The following is a 16,695-nucleotide window of genomic DNA, read 5'->3' on the forward strand; positions in this document are numbered from 1 at the left end:
GGGGCTGGCTGGCATGTGGTGCTGGGGGATTGAACCGCGGTCCCTGTGCTTTGCTAAGCTTGTTCTAAGTAGGTGCTTTAGACCACTCAACCATCTCACCAGCCCCAAGGTTAACATTTAATTACTTGTTTTTTTATTTTTGTGTCTCTTTATACAGACCATCTTTTCCATTATATGAATTTTTTTAATGTTGCTTTATCCATTGGCTTTTTACTCAAATCTCTGCATTTCTTAATGGTTGCCCTAAGGATCAACATATTTAACCTCACAGCATCTACTTACCTACCTTTGTGCCAATCTGTGTGAAACATGGAAACTGTTGCAATCATAAAGTCCATTCACCACCTCTCATTTATGCTGTGTTTTTCATGTGTATTGCATCTCAATACTTGGCAAATATAATGATATAGTGGCATGATTTTTTCCCCTTTGACATGCATGTGTTTTACCAAAATGAAGAGAAAGTTTCTTGTGTGCTTGCAGTTCCTGAGCACTGAAGTTGCTCTCCCCTGAGCTGCCTTGGTGAAGAGGCAGAATGCATTTTGTTCTGTCCTTTCGCCTTCCAGCTGGATTCTGGGCCTTCCAGAAAATGTCCCAACCCCTTGACCTCAGCTGCCACCTTCTGTGATGTCAATAAAGGCCACAGCTGCCTGGAGGTGACAGCCAGAGCCAGTGGTCTCCCACATACCCACCTCAGCCCTCAACTCTCCCGCTCTTGATCTCACAAAGACCCTAGGGCAGTCCCTAGAATATGTGGCTGTTTGAGGACCCAGGCAGGACAGTTGCTGTGCATGTGCCACAGAGGTGGCTGTGGCCCGTGCCTAGCTGTGTCTCTGTGGCCTTCTACAGGCAGCTGTTTAGAAGGGTGATGACTAATAGCCTAGGATCTTACTACCCTGGTTTCTGTCCTGAAATGGAGCTGCCTGTAGTGGCCTAAGAGGTGTGCTCTGGGGACAAAGGCTCATCACACACAGCCCAGCAGGGACACCCAGGGCAGACAGGTGGGCTTTTCTGAATGACCCTAACACTGTTACCTGGACAAGACCAGAACTTCAGCCAAAAAGCATTCAAATTTCTGCTTTCAGACATGAAACGTAGGTGGATTTTTCTGGTATATTGTCAACATAATAGTACCAGTGTCTTTGAAAGTGAAATCAGGATAAAGGAAATGTTTAAAATGAGAATTGCTCCTCACTTCCTGTCTAGCTCCCTACCATCAGCCAGGCCATTCCAAAACATTAAATCTTCCTGTCATGTCCTCCTTCAGCCAGCTTGTCAGCATGACACATAGCCAGCTTGTCCTACTCCAAGGAGAGGTTAGGTGCAGCATTCTAGGAATATCACTCTGCTCTTACATGGGCTTGGGTGGCATGTTTTTCCGTGTCTAACAAGTAAAGAAAAATCTGCTCATGTCACATGTCTTGGTTAGAGTGCTCTAGAGAAATAAAATCAATAGGAAAAAGAGATGAGATATAGATACAGATAGAAATAAAACAATGCAGGAGGTTTCCTTAGAGGATCAGAGGCTAGATGGTCCATGGGGGCTGTATGCATGCTTGAGAGTCCAGGGGCCCTGGAGCTGCTTATGCCACAGAGCAAGAGTGATCAAGGATGCAGCACCAGTCTGAGACCAAAGGCCTGGCAGCTCCCTGGAGAGTCACTGCTGTGCATCTGTGCTGAGGGTTCGGCAGAGCTGGAGTCTGATATCTACAGGTGTTGAAGACAGCAAATGACACAGCTACTGAAGGAGAGTGGAGCTTTGCAAGTGCAGGCTGACTTCCTCTTCCTTCCCTTCTGTTTTATCAGGCTGCCGGGCCCCAGGATGGGGCTGCTCACAGTGAGGGTGGCTCTCCTCCTCGGCATGCTAGTCATCTCCGGGAACTCCCATGGACACACTCAGAAGTGTGTTTCACTGACCTGCTGGGAGTTTCTCAATCCAGTTGCAGTCCTGAATAATGGTCACATCACATGAGATGTGTGACTTCTTAAAAATTAGAGAGGCCACTTGGTTCATACATTTTGTTACCCTTTGCGGAGCACAGAGTGGTCTTGTGTCCTAGGATTTCTCACATCAGCCCTCAGACCAGCATCTGGGACAAGGAGTGACTGCAGGTGTAACTTGAGGTTGTTTAAGCTGCAGTTTGTGAATGTCCTCAGTTTACCTTTTGGTATCTCAGATCCCCCACTCTGGGGGACCTCTGTCTTTTCCCTGCCCGCCCCCAGGCTCTGGCTGACCCCTGCACATAGGATCCACTCAGCCAACACTAAAGGAACAAACTTGCCATGAGGGCATCTCATTCTGTCACCTCTCGGGCAGTACATATGCTGCAAAGAGGGACAGGGACATAACCATCTTTGGCTCACAGGCCCAGTGAGTATTTCTTGAGTGGAGTCAGAGGAAGAGGAGGAGGAATCAGTTGGTGGTCACTTCTTGGATCACAAAGTGGAAAGAAAGGTTCTAAGCAACAGAAACTGAGATGATTAAACTGTTTTATATCATATGTCCTTTGTGGTGTTACGGCCTCTGCAGCAGGGAGACTGATGCAGTGTGTCTCAGTTACTCTTCTCTCGTTGTTGGGACAAATACCTGACACTCAAAAATAAAGGAAGCTCACAGTTACAGGAGGTTTCAGTCCTTCCTCATCTGGCTGCAAGGGCAGAGTGGAACATGGAAGAGAGTAACCTTTCATGGCAGGGCAAAGAGCAGAGAGCAAAATGGAGGAGTAGCAGCAACAATGGCAACAGAGAACAAGTCTGTCCCCCATGTGTTGCATTCAGGCTATCCACCCTGGATGGGTGTAGTACTCACACCCATAATCCCAGTAGTACTCATACCCATAATTCCAGTAGCATTCACATCCATAATCCCAGTGGATCATGAGTTAATCACAAACTCTAGAAGTCTGCCCCATGACTGCATGAGGCTTTTGGGCGACAGCTAGACACAAACCATAACGTATTGAGATACCTGATGCGCTGAAAGACCTGATGCGCTGAGCCATGGTCCTGAGCATCACTTCCTTCTCATGATTACCAGAATTCACATGAAATCCTGACATCCTGAGCAGTGTAGTGACTGTTGGGGACCAGCATTGCAGGAGTTGCAAATGTCAGGTTTTTGTAATTCCTTCTCTTGACAAAAGGTAGCAGCTCTGTGACTTATACTTCAACAAAAATGTATTTTAACAAGAGAGTTTGAGCAAAATGGAATTTCCTTCTGAAGCTGCTTACCTGGAAGCCTTTCTGGTCACTGAGCAGTGCAAGGACACAGAGGGACAACAGCCTGTGAGCAAGGGATACTAGTGTTCTGTGCGTGTCAGGCACTCAGCACAATACACCATCACACTGGGCTCGGAGCTTCAGAGACTAAACTTGAGATCTTTGTGAAACACAAGAATAGAAACATCACTGCATCTAGATTCTCAATAAGCAGAAGAGAAAGCTAGAGAGCTGATGTCAGCTGGTGCCCCAGGGCCAAGCCAATGGTTCTCAAAGTGTGGTCCTGGACCTACAGGCTCAGGATCTCTCATGGACTTTTTAGAAATGTAGTCTCCACCTCCACCATGCTCTGGAACCACATGGTTTGGCAAGTCTTCCCAGTGCCAAGACCAGCTCAACCCTCCTGGGAGGGCCATATCACACACATTATTTTTCTGATCCTCTTAAAGCAGCGCCCACAGCATGCATGCCACAGAGACTATCATTGAAAGCTCTAAAAGCTTCACCATCACTGTTGACTTAGGTTCTCAAAAGTAGCCCTGACAGTTAATTTTAGGTGTCAGCTGGCCTGTATTAAAGAGCATCCAAGAAACCAAAAAGTACTCTTTCTGGGTATGTCCAGGAGAATGTTTCCCAAGGAGATGATGGGAAGAGGAAGACTGGATGAGGAGGAAGGAGGATCTGCCCTCCCTGGGATGGTGAGCACCATCCTATCCCTGAGGGTGGAAGAGGAAAAAGACATTAGTCAGGCTGCTCACTGAGCTGGGCTCTAGGGACTCCAGACCTCCCCACCAGCTCCCTGAGTTTTCAGTTTGCAGAGAGCCTGTTCTGGGACTTCCCAGCCTCCATAGTCTTACAAGCCTGTTAACACACTAAATTACTACCCCTGTATATTTATCTTTCTATCCTATTGGGTTTGATTCTCTGAACAAGTCTAACATATCAGAATGGCCACCATTTACCCACTAAGGAAACTGAGATTCAGTGAAGCCCCTGAGTGCCTCATGTTTTTGCCACTAAAATGGAGATTTTAAAAGGGTTATTACCAAGACCTATGTTCTTTCCACTTTCTGTGTAATCAAATCAGTTGGGGATTGAGTGTTATGATGAGGATTCTGACTCCATGAGTCTAGAGAAAGGCTGAGAATCAATAGTGTGGTTGTGTTTTATTTGTTTGTTACCAAGGATTGGACTCAGGGCCTTGGAACTGTACTATATCTCAGCCCTTTTCTAATTTGAAATGGGGTCTTGCTAAGTTGCCCAGATTGGGTTCACTGACTCATGATTCTCCTGCCTCTGCCTTCCAAAGTGCTGGAATTACAGCCATGTCCCACCACACTCAGCTGAACTCAGTAGCTTTAACAAGTTCCCAGGTGTCACCCACCACACATGAGGGTCATTGTGCGATGCCTCCATCTGGCACCCGGCATTATGGCTGTGTTGACACCTCCCCTCAAAGCCTCATGTGGTCCTAGAAGGGGCTTTTCAGAGGTGACTGGACCTAGAGTGTGGGGTGCTGGGACTAAAGGTGTATGATTGCTAAATTAGCCCACTGGTTGATTTGACATATTTCTGGATAGGATCAAGGGTGCCCTGCTCTGAGTGTGAGTGCTAAAATATAGGGGACAGAAAGAGGACAGGTGTCCTTATTTGTCATTTCTTGCTTACTGCCTTCTGCTTGCTATGAACTGTTTCTCCTCTGCCATGCCACCCTGCCTTGGAGCCAGCTGAGTATGGACTGAAACCTCTACACATTGGGAGCTAAATAAATCATTGCTGCTTTAACTCTGGGTGTCAGGTATTTCAACTCATCAATGAAAGAGTTATGGAGCCATCCAGCCTCCCCTGGAAACTCCTACAGACTCCGAGGCTGGGTCCTTCCAACCCAGCTGACTCAGCAGCTCCTGGGATAGGTTTTACTAAGCCTGTAGGTGATTCTGATCCATGCTGAAGTCTGAGACCACCCATCTAGTTCCACAGTAATGCCAGTATCTGTCAGGTTTTGAAACAAAGTGGTTCTTACACTGTATTTGAAAGTCATTAAAAGAGAAATAGGACGAGAGGGGAAAAAGATAAAATATTTAAGCCGAAATGGTAGATTGCATGAAGTGGTTTTCCATTCATGAAGGGTGCAGAAATGGTATCATGAGGCTGAAGTACAGCAGTGCTTGCAAATGTAAGTTGGACGTGGAGCCAGTGGCCCAAGCCTTGGGAGGTAAGGGTCACACTGCCCAAGGGATACGATGGGTGCTTGAATGTGTAGACTTGGCGTTGCACATGAGAGTGGTGCTTAAGCATTTCTGTGAATGTATCTAACAGCAGAAGAAACTTATGCTTAACTTACGGAGAACCACCTTGGAAAACAACTTGGGATTTTTCATTTTAATCTTGTGTAATCTTAAAAATTCATGTGCTCTTTCATCTATATCAAACTAGTGTGTGTTGCTTTGATATAAATAATATGTGAATTACCTTGAGATAAAAGCAGAGAGAAGCTGTGGGGATGAGTCTGTTAGGTACTCACAGTTTACTGATGTGAGGAGACTGAGCCAGGGTCAGCACCTGTGCCCCTCTCCAGGGGGCACCATATCGAGACCCCAGGCCCAGCATTAGGTGGCCATGACTCCTTGTGCTTGAGGAGTCAGGCCCAGGGGATGGTTGAAGACAGGGAGACAGAACACTACCTGAGTTATTTTCTCATGCTTAGGTACATGGTGTGCATTCTGAGATATGTCTTCAAGTGGTGTTTGAAAACAAAGACAGAAAAGGTCTTTGATGTGTGTCTTGGATCCTTTTAGTTTTCAAGAAAATGCCCATCAAAGCATTGTCAGTGAAGGAAGATGATCAAAGATGTCCCAGGTCCTACCATGCATGCTTTCACTGCCATTTGCATTCCATGTAAGTGAGGGGGAGTCTTGGAGGACTCAGTCCCATGATCTCATCTCTTCATCCAGCATTCGAGTTTCCTGCAGCAGAGGACTCTGGTCACATACATGAAAGCATTTGGTTTTGTCATGCAGTCATAGATCAAGAAAAAAAAACTGCTCAACAAGTCAACTGTGTAAGAAACCCAAATCATTTAAATAAATAGCACTTATGTTTATCTCAATCAGCTGTTTATCCGTTTTCCTAACATGGGGCAAGGGACATATGAAGACAACAAAACAGTATAAATCTGAGCTTAAAAATATTGACCAAAATCTTCACTGGGCTGGCATTCTGCTGTGAGATCAAGATGCCTTTTAGAAAAAAAAGAAAGAAAAAACAATAATAAAAGATGTATTTTAGTCCCTTCCTGTTGTGTTACAAATGTATGGATAGATACAAACAGAAACTTGTTTAAATAATGCCAACCATTTTTGCCCTTCCACTGCACATAGTAGGAACCCTGGAAAGGATCAGAGGTTCAGGGAACCAAGCTGGAGACCTGGGTACATTAAGAGGTTTCATGGCCTCAATTTCACCTCATCACAACACTTTGCCTGTCATATTGGATGATGGCTGAGCATTAGATTGTGTTTTTGGTTTTGTTTTCAATTCTGTATTGCTGGTTTAAAAATCACATTTTATGAAAATTTGATTGTATTTTTGCTTAGTGTTATGCACTTAGAAATATAATAATCAAAGACCGATGGGATGGCCAAGTCAGTAATGATGATGTCTCCACCATGGCTGGAAGGCAGAGCCTGGCCATCAGTCTCCTGTGACTCATGGTCTGCTCCTTGGCTTCTGTGTGCCAGGCCCTGTGTTGGTGTGCCGAAGTAATCAAAGTAGACATGACTTTCTTCATGGGATGTGCAGTTTTGTAAGGGGATGAGTATTAGGCAAATAAGTACAAAGTTATGAACTGTGACAAATGCAATAAAAGTATCCTGAGCACATGGAGGAATTTGACTTCAGAGGGGGCTGAGATAGGAACACCTGGGAAGACTTTCTTGTGGAAGACAAATAAATAAAAAAGAGAGGACTAGGAAGTTTTCAGGGCAGAGGAGCTGCATGTGCAAAGGCCCTGAAGTCACAAAGAGCACAAGAGAACTAGAAACATGGAAAGGAGGCTGGCATGGCCTGCAGCCAGGAGCCCAGGCCAGTGCCTTATAGCTACATTGTCCTAGAGAGCTGACCTAAGAGCAAAGGGAAGTGGAGTTTTACTGAGTTCAGATGCAAGTTGATGGTTCCTGCTTCCATCCCACAGGATTTGAAAAGGGGTGTGACAGGGTTGGCTGACAGACGTGATGCATTATGTGGGTGTGCAGGTACTAGCTATCATTCACTAAAGACAGAAGTACTGAGACATTGCTGTCCAGTGCCGCTCACCTTCCGAGGCGACAAACTTGCACACAGAGGGAGGCATCCAGTGTTGTTTCCTTTCTTGTGTTGTACTGATCCTGGCCTGGGATGATGTTTTTTTTAAAAGGTTGACTTAAACACATCAAGAGAGAGATTTTCATGTCATTCTGCCTCAGGGTTTTTCTCCAAGCTTTAAGTTCACTGACAATTTCACAATTCAGAAAAATTAGTCAATCAAAGGAATACCAATTGGTATTTTGAGCAGTTACCATGACAATTACATTTCTTAGCTTGGCAGCTGGCACACACAATTCCCTAGCTCTGGTCTGACACTGGGCAGTGACCTGCAGTGCCCAGGCTCTAGGCCAGGCACCCAGGAACATGACAGGGCCTCTGCCCATGGGCTCAGGCTGGTCTCAGCTTCCTTCATCTTGTTGATGTCACAGGTCTTGAAATGGTACCTCAGACTTCTGGCTTTAACCATCAATCTATGTACTCAGCTGCACATACACACTTTGTTATGAAAAGTTATAAACATATAGGAGAGCTGCAGGAACATAAGTGAACAGCCATGTGCCCCCCACCATGGTCCTGCAGTTCGCATTTTATCTGATCCAGTTTCCACCTGTGTCTACACCAGCCCTTTTTTTGTTTGTTTATTTGTTTGTTTTGTTTTGTTTTGTTTTGTTTTGTTTTTTTACTAACATCTGTGTATCCCACCTCTGCCTGCATGAGCACCCACATCATTAACCGGAGCTTAATAGTTACTTGGGGAGTTTTAAGGTAGAAACAAAACATGCTCCTGTGCAAGTCATAAGGGTCATCTCCATTCAGTTTTGACAAGTGTGACTCACTCTGGACACTGATGCCAGCCAGCAGCAGACCTTTCCCTCCAGAAGTCCCCTCCAGCCCTGTGCAGCCTGTCCCTGCCCGGCAGGAGGAGCAAATCCTCTGAGCTTTTAGCACGGGCTGATCAGAGGGCTGCTTTCACTCAGTGTTTTTTGAGATGCATCTGCATTGTATTAGTAATCCTTATCACACCAGTCCACACTCTCAAGCCCCAAACTTTCTCTGGTGATGGACCCCTGGGCTGTTGCCAGCTCCTGGCTGCCCTGAAGGTTCTTCTGCAGGGCTTTCTGTGGACAAACACTTCTGTTTAACACCTGGGGTAGAACTGCTGGGTCAGGAGGTAGGTGTACACTTAAACTGCTGAGAAACCACCAGACCTTTTTGCAAAGAGGTTGCACAGATTTGTATTCCCATCAACAATGTGTAAGAGCTCCACATGCCCTTTGTACTTGACACAGTTTCTTTAGTATTAGACATTCTATTGATCGTGGAGAAGAAATACGATTTTAAGCGATTATTGTTGAGAAAATGAATGATCCCAAAATAGTATATCTGGCTGTGAATGCACACAAATGCAGAATCTGTAGTGTTTCTTAAGAGTTAAACAAAAAAAAAAAAAAGTTAAGCATAATCAGGTTCTGTAAATGAAGTATTTAGCACAAGGATAGCAAAATGTGTGGTAACCTACAGTGTTTTTAATAATTAAAGGCTTAAAATTATGATTTTCCACCTCTAAAAAACAAGCTACAAGCCATTGAGGACTTGCTAAGAAACCCAGCTTTCAGCTCTATGGAGGCCAACGACAGGCTCAACACTGCAGTAACAGTGGCACAAACAGGACCAGTGTCACATGTCCAGTCACTGCCACACACATCTGAGCTTTTAAAAAGGAAAAGCAAATATCACACTACAGAGGGCAAGTTCCCTGAGCACAGTGAATTCTGATCTCTTCACCACACCTATGACAAAAGCATTTAATAAGAAAAGTCAATCCCAGAATTTCAAGGGAACTTTTTAATTATTGTTTTGTCTTGTTGTCATTTTGAGACAGGGTCTTCTATGCAGTTTAGGCTGGCCTTGAGCTCACTTTGTAGCCCAGGCCGCTCTCAGACTCACAATGTTCCTCCTGCGTGCTGGGATGACAGGCGTGCACCACCACGCCCTGTGTCAGGGGACATTCTGTCCCATGAATGGATGCCTTATAGTATCCAAAAGCTAGTTCCTTAGACCCCAGTTGACAACCCCTGGCCTGTGACAGCCCTGGGCCTCTCCAGAGAGAGCAGTGTGACAAAGCAGCTGGCTGTAGAGCTGGAGGACTGTCGGTCCTGGACTCTACTGTGTGACGTAGACAAGACACAGAACCTGTGCAGGCCTCAGCTGTCTGTCCCTCCAGGGGATGGCACTCCTTCCTCACTGCAGGGCTGCAGCTGTCTCCAGGGACTAGGGCAGATGAGAAAGAGGGGTTTTTTGTTCTTGTGTAATGTGGGAAGCTGTGGGCCTTGCTCCCAAAGGAGAGGTGAATTTTCATTCAGAAAGCAAAACTAAGCATGGAAAAGATCCCTTGCTTTTGAGCTAGAGCCAATTGCAAAGAAAATTTTCCTTCCTTGGGTACAGTATAAAATTCACACTGAGCTTAGTTACTTTGTAACAAAAAGGACTCTAATTATGGGACACTGAGTCAGCACCCTGTCGTGACCTTCTGCTCAAGGCATCACACCATCAGGTCCTGTAACTCTCTGTAATTACACAAAAGGGACTGTGGAGCAGAGCTCCTAGAAAACCTCGTCTTAACCCTTCCATTCTCTAAGACTGAGAGGGTCTCACTGCGCTGGGATTCTTGCCTGGGTCTGGCCTGTGTGAGGTCTCTGCCCATCCTGGATGGTGCTGCTGCCACACGGATCTCCCTTCACTGGCCGTCCCCCACTCCCTCCTGCTTCCAAGTCAGTCTTTCCCCTCATTGAGTGGCTGCAGAGGTTTAATGATCTGAGCCCAGGATAGAAGGAAGCCGTGACAAGAAGCAACCCAATCACAAGTGTGAAGAACAAAGCAAAAGTAAGAAATTCAGAACCCCAGGAAAACATTGCTTTTTGTTAATGACTTCATTTTGTGCATTAACAAAAAGTCATTCACACACACATGCACACACACACACACACACACACACACACAAATATCTGCTAATGAGAACGGTACAAAATGACATCTTTATATCATTGTGAACAGCATTTCATAAACTGTAATTGAAAATTTAAATTCCTTTTTAGAAAGGTATTTAAAAGTTCCAGATTTCAATTCCGATTGTTTTGTATTACAGCAATCTTTTATAACATGTCTAAAACAAACACACTGTAGATCTGCCTTCTGCAATTTTAAATTTAGTTGCAGCCTTTGTCCTTGTGCAGGAGATGTGTGTGTGCTGCTTAGACACTGTGTTCCTGCGCACTTCCTGCTCATGCGCTCAGTGGCGCGGAGGTCGGGAGGATAGAGCATTCGCTCCCCTCATGCCCGCTCAGCTCTCATCCGCTGTGCTCTCTGTGCAACTTCTTGCTTTCTTGAAGTCCTCAGAGCTTTCTGACTAACTCATTTGAGAAATTGAGCAAATGTCATATTTAAAATCTCTCTCTTTTCTCACCAAACCTCTGAACAACTTTAGATGCACAAGATTCATCGTGATTCTGGAGACAATTCTCAGACAGGTGAGAATGCTTCAGCTAAACTCTGAGGTGCAGAGGGGGCGGTTGTGGGCTGAAATCTGCCAGTGGCTCTGAAGGAGTTTAGGTTGACTGTCACCCAGTGTCTGGGTTGCCAGAACAGAAAGTTGCTCAGATCAGAAAGTCAGAGGGCCAAGAAAAGCGGGAATCCCATCCACAATGTTACTTATTGAAGCCTTCCTCGTCTTCATTTCTTTTCTTGACTAGAGATCAGGTGGAGCAGCTAGAACCTAAAGAGCATGGCCCAAAAGTCTCAGGAGAGGCTGGCGGCCAGTGAGACTGATGCTGGTTTAGCCAGGTGTTGTGTAGGATGGAGGGCGCTGAGTCGCAGCTCAGCCCCCACTCACCATCTCAGCTCTTGGGTGGGACTCTTGCTGAACGTTTGAGTCCTCCTCTAGAAAAGAAGGGTTAGACATGAGGATGCCAACATTTGCAAAGCCCAAAAATTATGTTAGAGGAGAGAAATCAGTCTACTGGGCTGGGGAGATCGCTCGGCAGACTAAGCGCCTGCCTGGCAAGCACAAGGACCCAAGTTTGATCCCTGGTACTGCAAACTGTGCCGACCACTGAAATCGGGTGTGGTGGCACATACCTGTAATACCAGCACTGGGGAGGCTGAAAATAGGATCACTATGAGTCTGAGCTCTTTAGCGAGACTCTGTAATAAATAAATAAATAAATAAATGATTTTTTAAAAGTCCTACTAAGAAAATTGCTATTTCTAGCTATAATTTTTTTAAAAATGGAAGAAGAAAAGAAAACCAGAAAAAAATAAACGAGTCAGTCTACTGCTGAAGATTTATTCTTCTCCATCTTGCAAGGATTGCAGCAGCCCTTCTGGGCCCTGTGGGTGCCTGGAGTCAGACCCTGGGGTGTTTATCTCATCTCTCTCCTGATGCTAGAAATGACAACAAGTAGCCTCCTTAGAGGGAGTTCATTCATGGTTTCTTGATTATCTTCATTTATAAAATGAATGGACAATGCTCACCTTGTTGTTGATGAGTACTAAAGAAGACACTGTGTGTCATATCTAGTGGTAGCTGGCCTTTGCCAGTGTGCTATCTTTCTTCAATTTTTCTGAAGAGGCTCTAGGTGAGAACAGCACTGCCCATACAGGTGCACATTTCCTCCTGCAGATGTTTTAGCTCCTGAAATGCCTAGAATGAGGATGTTACTCTAACAAACTTACAGAATTCTGTGTACCAAAAAAGTGTAATGAACCTTTCACGTCCTTTCTATACCCAGCATTGCCTGTCAGGAAGTGCAGAGCTTTGAGCATGGACATTAATGTGGAAAAGAATCTGGTCCATTGCTTTTTAGCCCTTTGACTTTGGTTTACTTACATAATCTCCCCAAGTTTAGGTTTGTTATCAGTAAAATGTAGACAGCACTTAGCAGCTTTCAGAACTTTTGTAGTTATTAAGTGAAGCAATTATTACATGTAAAGAGCACAGCGATGGGAAAGATGAAGCCCAGGATGCCTGTGCTGAGCTTCAGGCTAAGGGTGGTGGAGGATGCAAGCTTTCAGCACAGGCACACCTCGTTGGCCTAGGCATGTGTGACCTATGTTTGAGGTCGATGCCAGCCACAGCCACTGTCGTGTAGTCCCCTGCGCATCTACGCAGATCCTGCAGAGAAGGTGCAGCAGCACGGGTAGTCATCGTTGCAGCTCTGTGTGTCTCTTCTCCAAGCTGCATGGGTCTCCAGTGACCTCCAGGTCTAAGCTGGTGACACAGCAACGCAAAGCCCAGCACGTAGTAGGTACCCAGGCAGTGGTAGCATATATTCTATGGATGCATTATCCCTTTTGACACTAAATGCAGCTATCTAAATCTCTTTTCTCCTTTTTCTCATTTAAATTTTTTTAATTCATTCTACAGGCATCTGTAGAATAATGCATTCTTTTATTTAAATGCCCTTGCTTTAGCCTTTATTGAAGAATAACGTCTCCAAAATTTCACTCATTTCAATTACTGTAGGTTCTCTTCATTCTGAGATAAAATCAAGAAGAGTAAGTGTTCTCCATATTTGAACAAATCCCAAAGAATGATTTAAAATTCAACCATCCAGCCTGGATTACAGCCTTGAAACTAAGCTCTCTACGTAGAGTTTTATTTAGGACCTAACTTTGAAGGATTTTTGAGTTTTAAACATTTGAAACTAAAGTTAAATGTAGTTGATTATTTGTTTAAAAAATTTTAGGAATGCATATGATTATGAATTCCCTCCATAAGCTGAAAACAAGTGTCTTTTGGGAAACAAACCAATTTCTCAGGGCATGAAAGCTACCACAGGGCCCTGGTAACCATCCCTTCAACCACGCGTACTATCTCTAGAGGTCTTGATAAAGAAATATGGAAACTTATATCCAGGGATAGGGAAATTAAGGCAAGGCCTGGGAGATGAATACTAGGCCTAGGAATAGTAAATAGTCTGATATTAAGGCAAAGCTCTATGGTTGTGGTGTTAAGATTAATTTTATTATAGTTCTTCCTTTACTTCTTGCCATATAATTCAGGCTTAGTTATTGACTTAACCATTTTCTTGTTGAATCAGACTTTTAAGATACTAACACAGTTTTAAAAAGTGCTCTAGAAAAGTGTCTAAAGGGGGCCGGGGAGATGGCTCAGTAGAATAAGCGCATCCCTGCAGGGGCCTGAGATCAATTCCCAGTTCTGCAAAAAGAAAGAAAGAAGGAAAGAAAGAAGAAAAGAAAGAGAGAAAGAAAGAAAGAAAGAAAGAAAGAAAGAAAGAAAGAAAGAAAGAAAGAAAGAAAGAAAGAAAGAAAGAGAAAAGTGTTTAAGACGTATTATAAAGTAGAAACAGCAAAACCATAGGATAGCACCCAGTATGTACATAAGGCACACACCACATGCATGGGTGTGCTTAATCTACCGCAGATGCCATGAGGACATGATCATGGTATGTCACACCCTGTGCCCCACCTGCTTCATGGATGGCAGGTGCTGTTCTGAGACCCTTGCTCATGAGCTACCCGCCCAAGGCCAAGGCTCTGGAAATGCATGTCCTGAAAGCTGCCCCTGCTGCCTTGACAGATTTATACCATGGAGCTCACTGGTGACGTAAGCTTTTGCAGTGTTAAGCTCAAATTCCTCAAATATTTCTGCAGCATGTTAAAATGCTTGCTTGTCCCACCTCAAAAAATAAGGACAGGGGTGAGAGCTTAGCCTTTGGAAATTGTTGGTAATATATCACTGCTCCCTCCCTGGGCCCCATTTGGTGAAGTGCAACCTTAGGGCACCTGGGAACATCTGGAGTCTGACTTTTCAGAGCTGCACCAAACTGGTCTGAATGTTTCTCGAATGATGCTAAGTATCTGTGGGGTTTCACTAATACTCGGTTGCCTGAGATCCAGTTGAACATGTTCTTCATGTTAGGATGAACCCCACAAATGTCAGTGTTTATTTTCATGATGATATTTGACTCCCAGAACAAAATAACCCTTGAGGATAAACTCTATTCCCAAGATGCATCGTACCAGCAATATAGAAAGGTGACGTTTTCCTACTAAGGTGACTGTAACTCTGTGTCTTAATAATTTGAAGAGAACAGAGCATAGTACTTCTTAACATTGTTTTCTACTGCTCAAAAAGTAACCTTGTTTTCTTCAAAGAATAGGGAAAATGTATGTAATATGTTGCCAACTAACCACCCGGCCCCCATTTCTGATCTGAAACCCCAGAGCTTCATTCCATCCGACACAAGAACAGGAGGAAAGAGTCCATTGATGTAAAGTCCATTTCATCCCGAGGCAGCGATGGTGAGAAGCACTTCTGATTTCTCTGACCTTTTGAATAGGTAGAAAATGACAGGATTTGTCCAGGACTTGGTCAGTGTATAAACTTCATGGAGAAATATTTCAGCTATACCTCTCTGCCCCTGACACCAGCAAACCAAAGGGTTTCAACTGTTGAAAAGTTTGGTGCCTTCTGCAGTGCTCAGCTTCTCTGAAGGCCTCCGGGCCTTTTGCCTCCTGGCTTCATCACCAGCAGAGCAGTCTTGGCATAGCCACGCTCAGTCCTGGGCATCCTATGTCCTGAGCCAACACACAGCCATTTGTCACTGCACCTGCTACACCCACTTAATTTCCCTTAACAAAACATCATAAACATGGTGAGTCACAATTTAGCAAAACATTTCAGCCCCACAAGGCAGAATTTAGCAAAACATGCCCTGAGTGCAGTGAATCAGGCTTAGGTAACCATTGGATTTGTGGGGAGCTGGAAAAGTGGAGGGCGTTTCTGAAATGGTACTCCATAGTGCCTGGGAAAACTGTAATATTTACAGAAATAAGAGTCTCCAGGCATGGCTGGGACAGTGGCTGGGAGCAGCCCTAGGGAAGATGGTGAGTTTTATTGGTGATGCCTGGGAAGCTAAAGAAGCGGGAGATGTGGGCTTGGGGTTCTGGAGGTGGAGGTGAAGCCAGGACAGGGATGAGTGCCAGTGGTTGACAGCACCCTGGGTGGAGAGGCTGAGGAGACAGCCTTGTGGAGGTCAGGGGCTGGTGAGTTGAGTGAGTAGAGTCCTGTTAATGCAGAGCAGGAGGTATCAGGAGAAAGTGGGCTGCTTCATTTGGCAATGCTAGAGTGGAACCCAGGGCCTCGCTGTGTTAGGCAAGAGCTCAAAGGCCTGCATTAGCTTTGCATCTGTAACTGAAAGGCCAAGCGTGCAGGTACAAGGAGGGGACAGTTGGTGTCTGTGACAGACAGAAAGGAGGCACAGGGTAGGATCATAAAGGAAGACCAGAATGCCTAGCGGGGGGCTTCCCGGCCTTCTGGTCACAGCAGAGAGCCTGAGAAGGTGGAAAGCTGAAATCACAAGGACAGGGACACAGGTCAGCGAGTGAAGCAGGTGGGCTGGCCGAGGCTGAGGGCACACAGGGTGCAGCCTCCTGGGCCAGGCTGAGGGCACACACGGGCTGAGCACAGACGGCAAGCAGATACGTGCAGGCATTGGAGCCAGGCCAGCCCCGTTGGGGAGGACAGCTCCAGCCAGGTCCCATGACAGGCAGCGCCCAGGCCAGGCTGTGGTGACAGCCATGCTCGCAGGAGCAGGCCGCTCTGCTCTTGTCTCCAGGATGCAGCTGCCATGCATTCTGCCTGCCCAGGGAGTGAGAACTGGGAAAAGTACTTTTCAATGAATGTCTCTACCTTCTCCATTTTAAACCATCCATAAGGATCACTTTTTAAGGAATGTGGTTATTTTTAAGTGAAAGTTCCTACAGATTAGAGCTAGACCCACCATGGGCTCTGGTGTTACAACTCTAGGGGCAACACTGCCCCAGTCCACCAGAGAGAGGCTTCTGTCCCCAACACACACATTGTGGCTGTGAACCTCGCCTCCTTGCCACACTGCACCATTAACCTATGCCACGCATGCCCCAGCTTCAGAGTGGAAGGGCTGGAACTGCCCTGTGGGCATTAGGAACCTGTGGGAAAGGGGGCCTGGGTCCATCAGCCCCTGAAATTCCCAGCCCACTGGTCACCAAAGTCACCAGCCAGACCTCCTTTCCATATGTAGGTAGGTTAGGGCTGAACTGTTCACCATCTCGGAATAAAAGACAGATGAACACCTTTTTTTTTTTTTTTTTTTTTTTTTTGGAGTGGGG

At 45.5% G+C, this 16,695-nt stretch overlaps 1 protein-coding gene across 6 annotated transcripts in view; it reads left to right on the top strand.

Annotated features, from left to right (window-relative positions):
- Positions 1-16,695, top strand: part of Pde8b (phosphodiesterase 8B) — a 263,896-nt gene that overhangs the window by 229,771 nt on the left and 17,430 nt on the right. For all 6 annotated transcript variants that reach the window (XM_023708079.1, XM_023708078.1, XM_004647794.2 and 3 more), the window contains exons 11-12: positions 11,009-11,051; positions 14,770-14,847. In XM_023708079.1, the coding sequence (XP_023563847.1) occupies positions 11,009-11,051; positions 14,770-14,847 (121 nt within the window). The remainder of the gene's footprint in view (positions 1-11,008; positions 11,052-14,769; positions 14,848-16,695) is intronic.

The sequence above is a fragment of the Octodon degus genome, unplaced genomic scaffold, assembly GCF_000260255.1.
Source record: "Octodon degus isolate 3935 unplaced genomic scaffold, OctDeg1.0 scaffold00328, whole genome shotgun sequence".
In the NCBI taxonomy this organism is placed as follows: Eukaryota; Metazoa; Chordata; class Mammalia; order Rodentia; family Octodontidae; genus Octodon; species Octodon degus.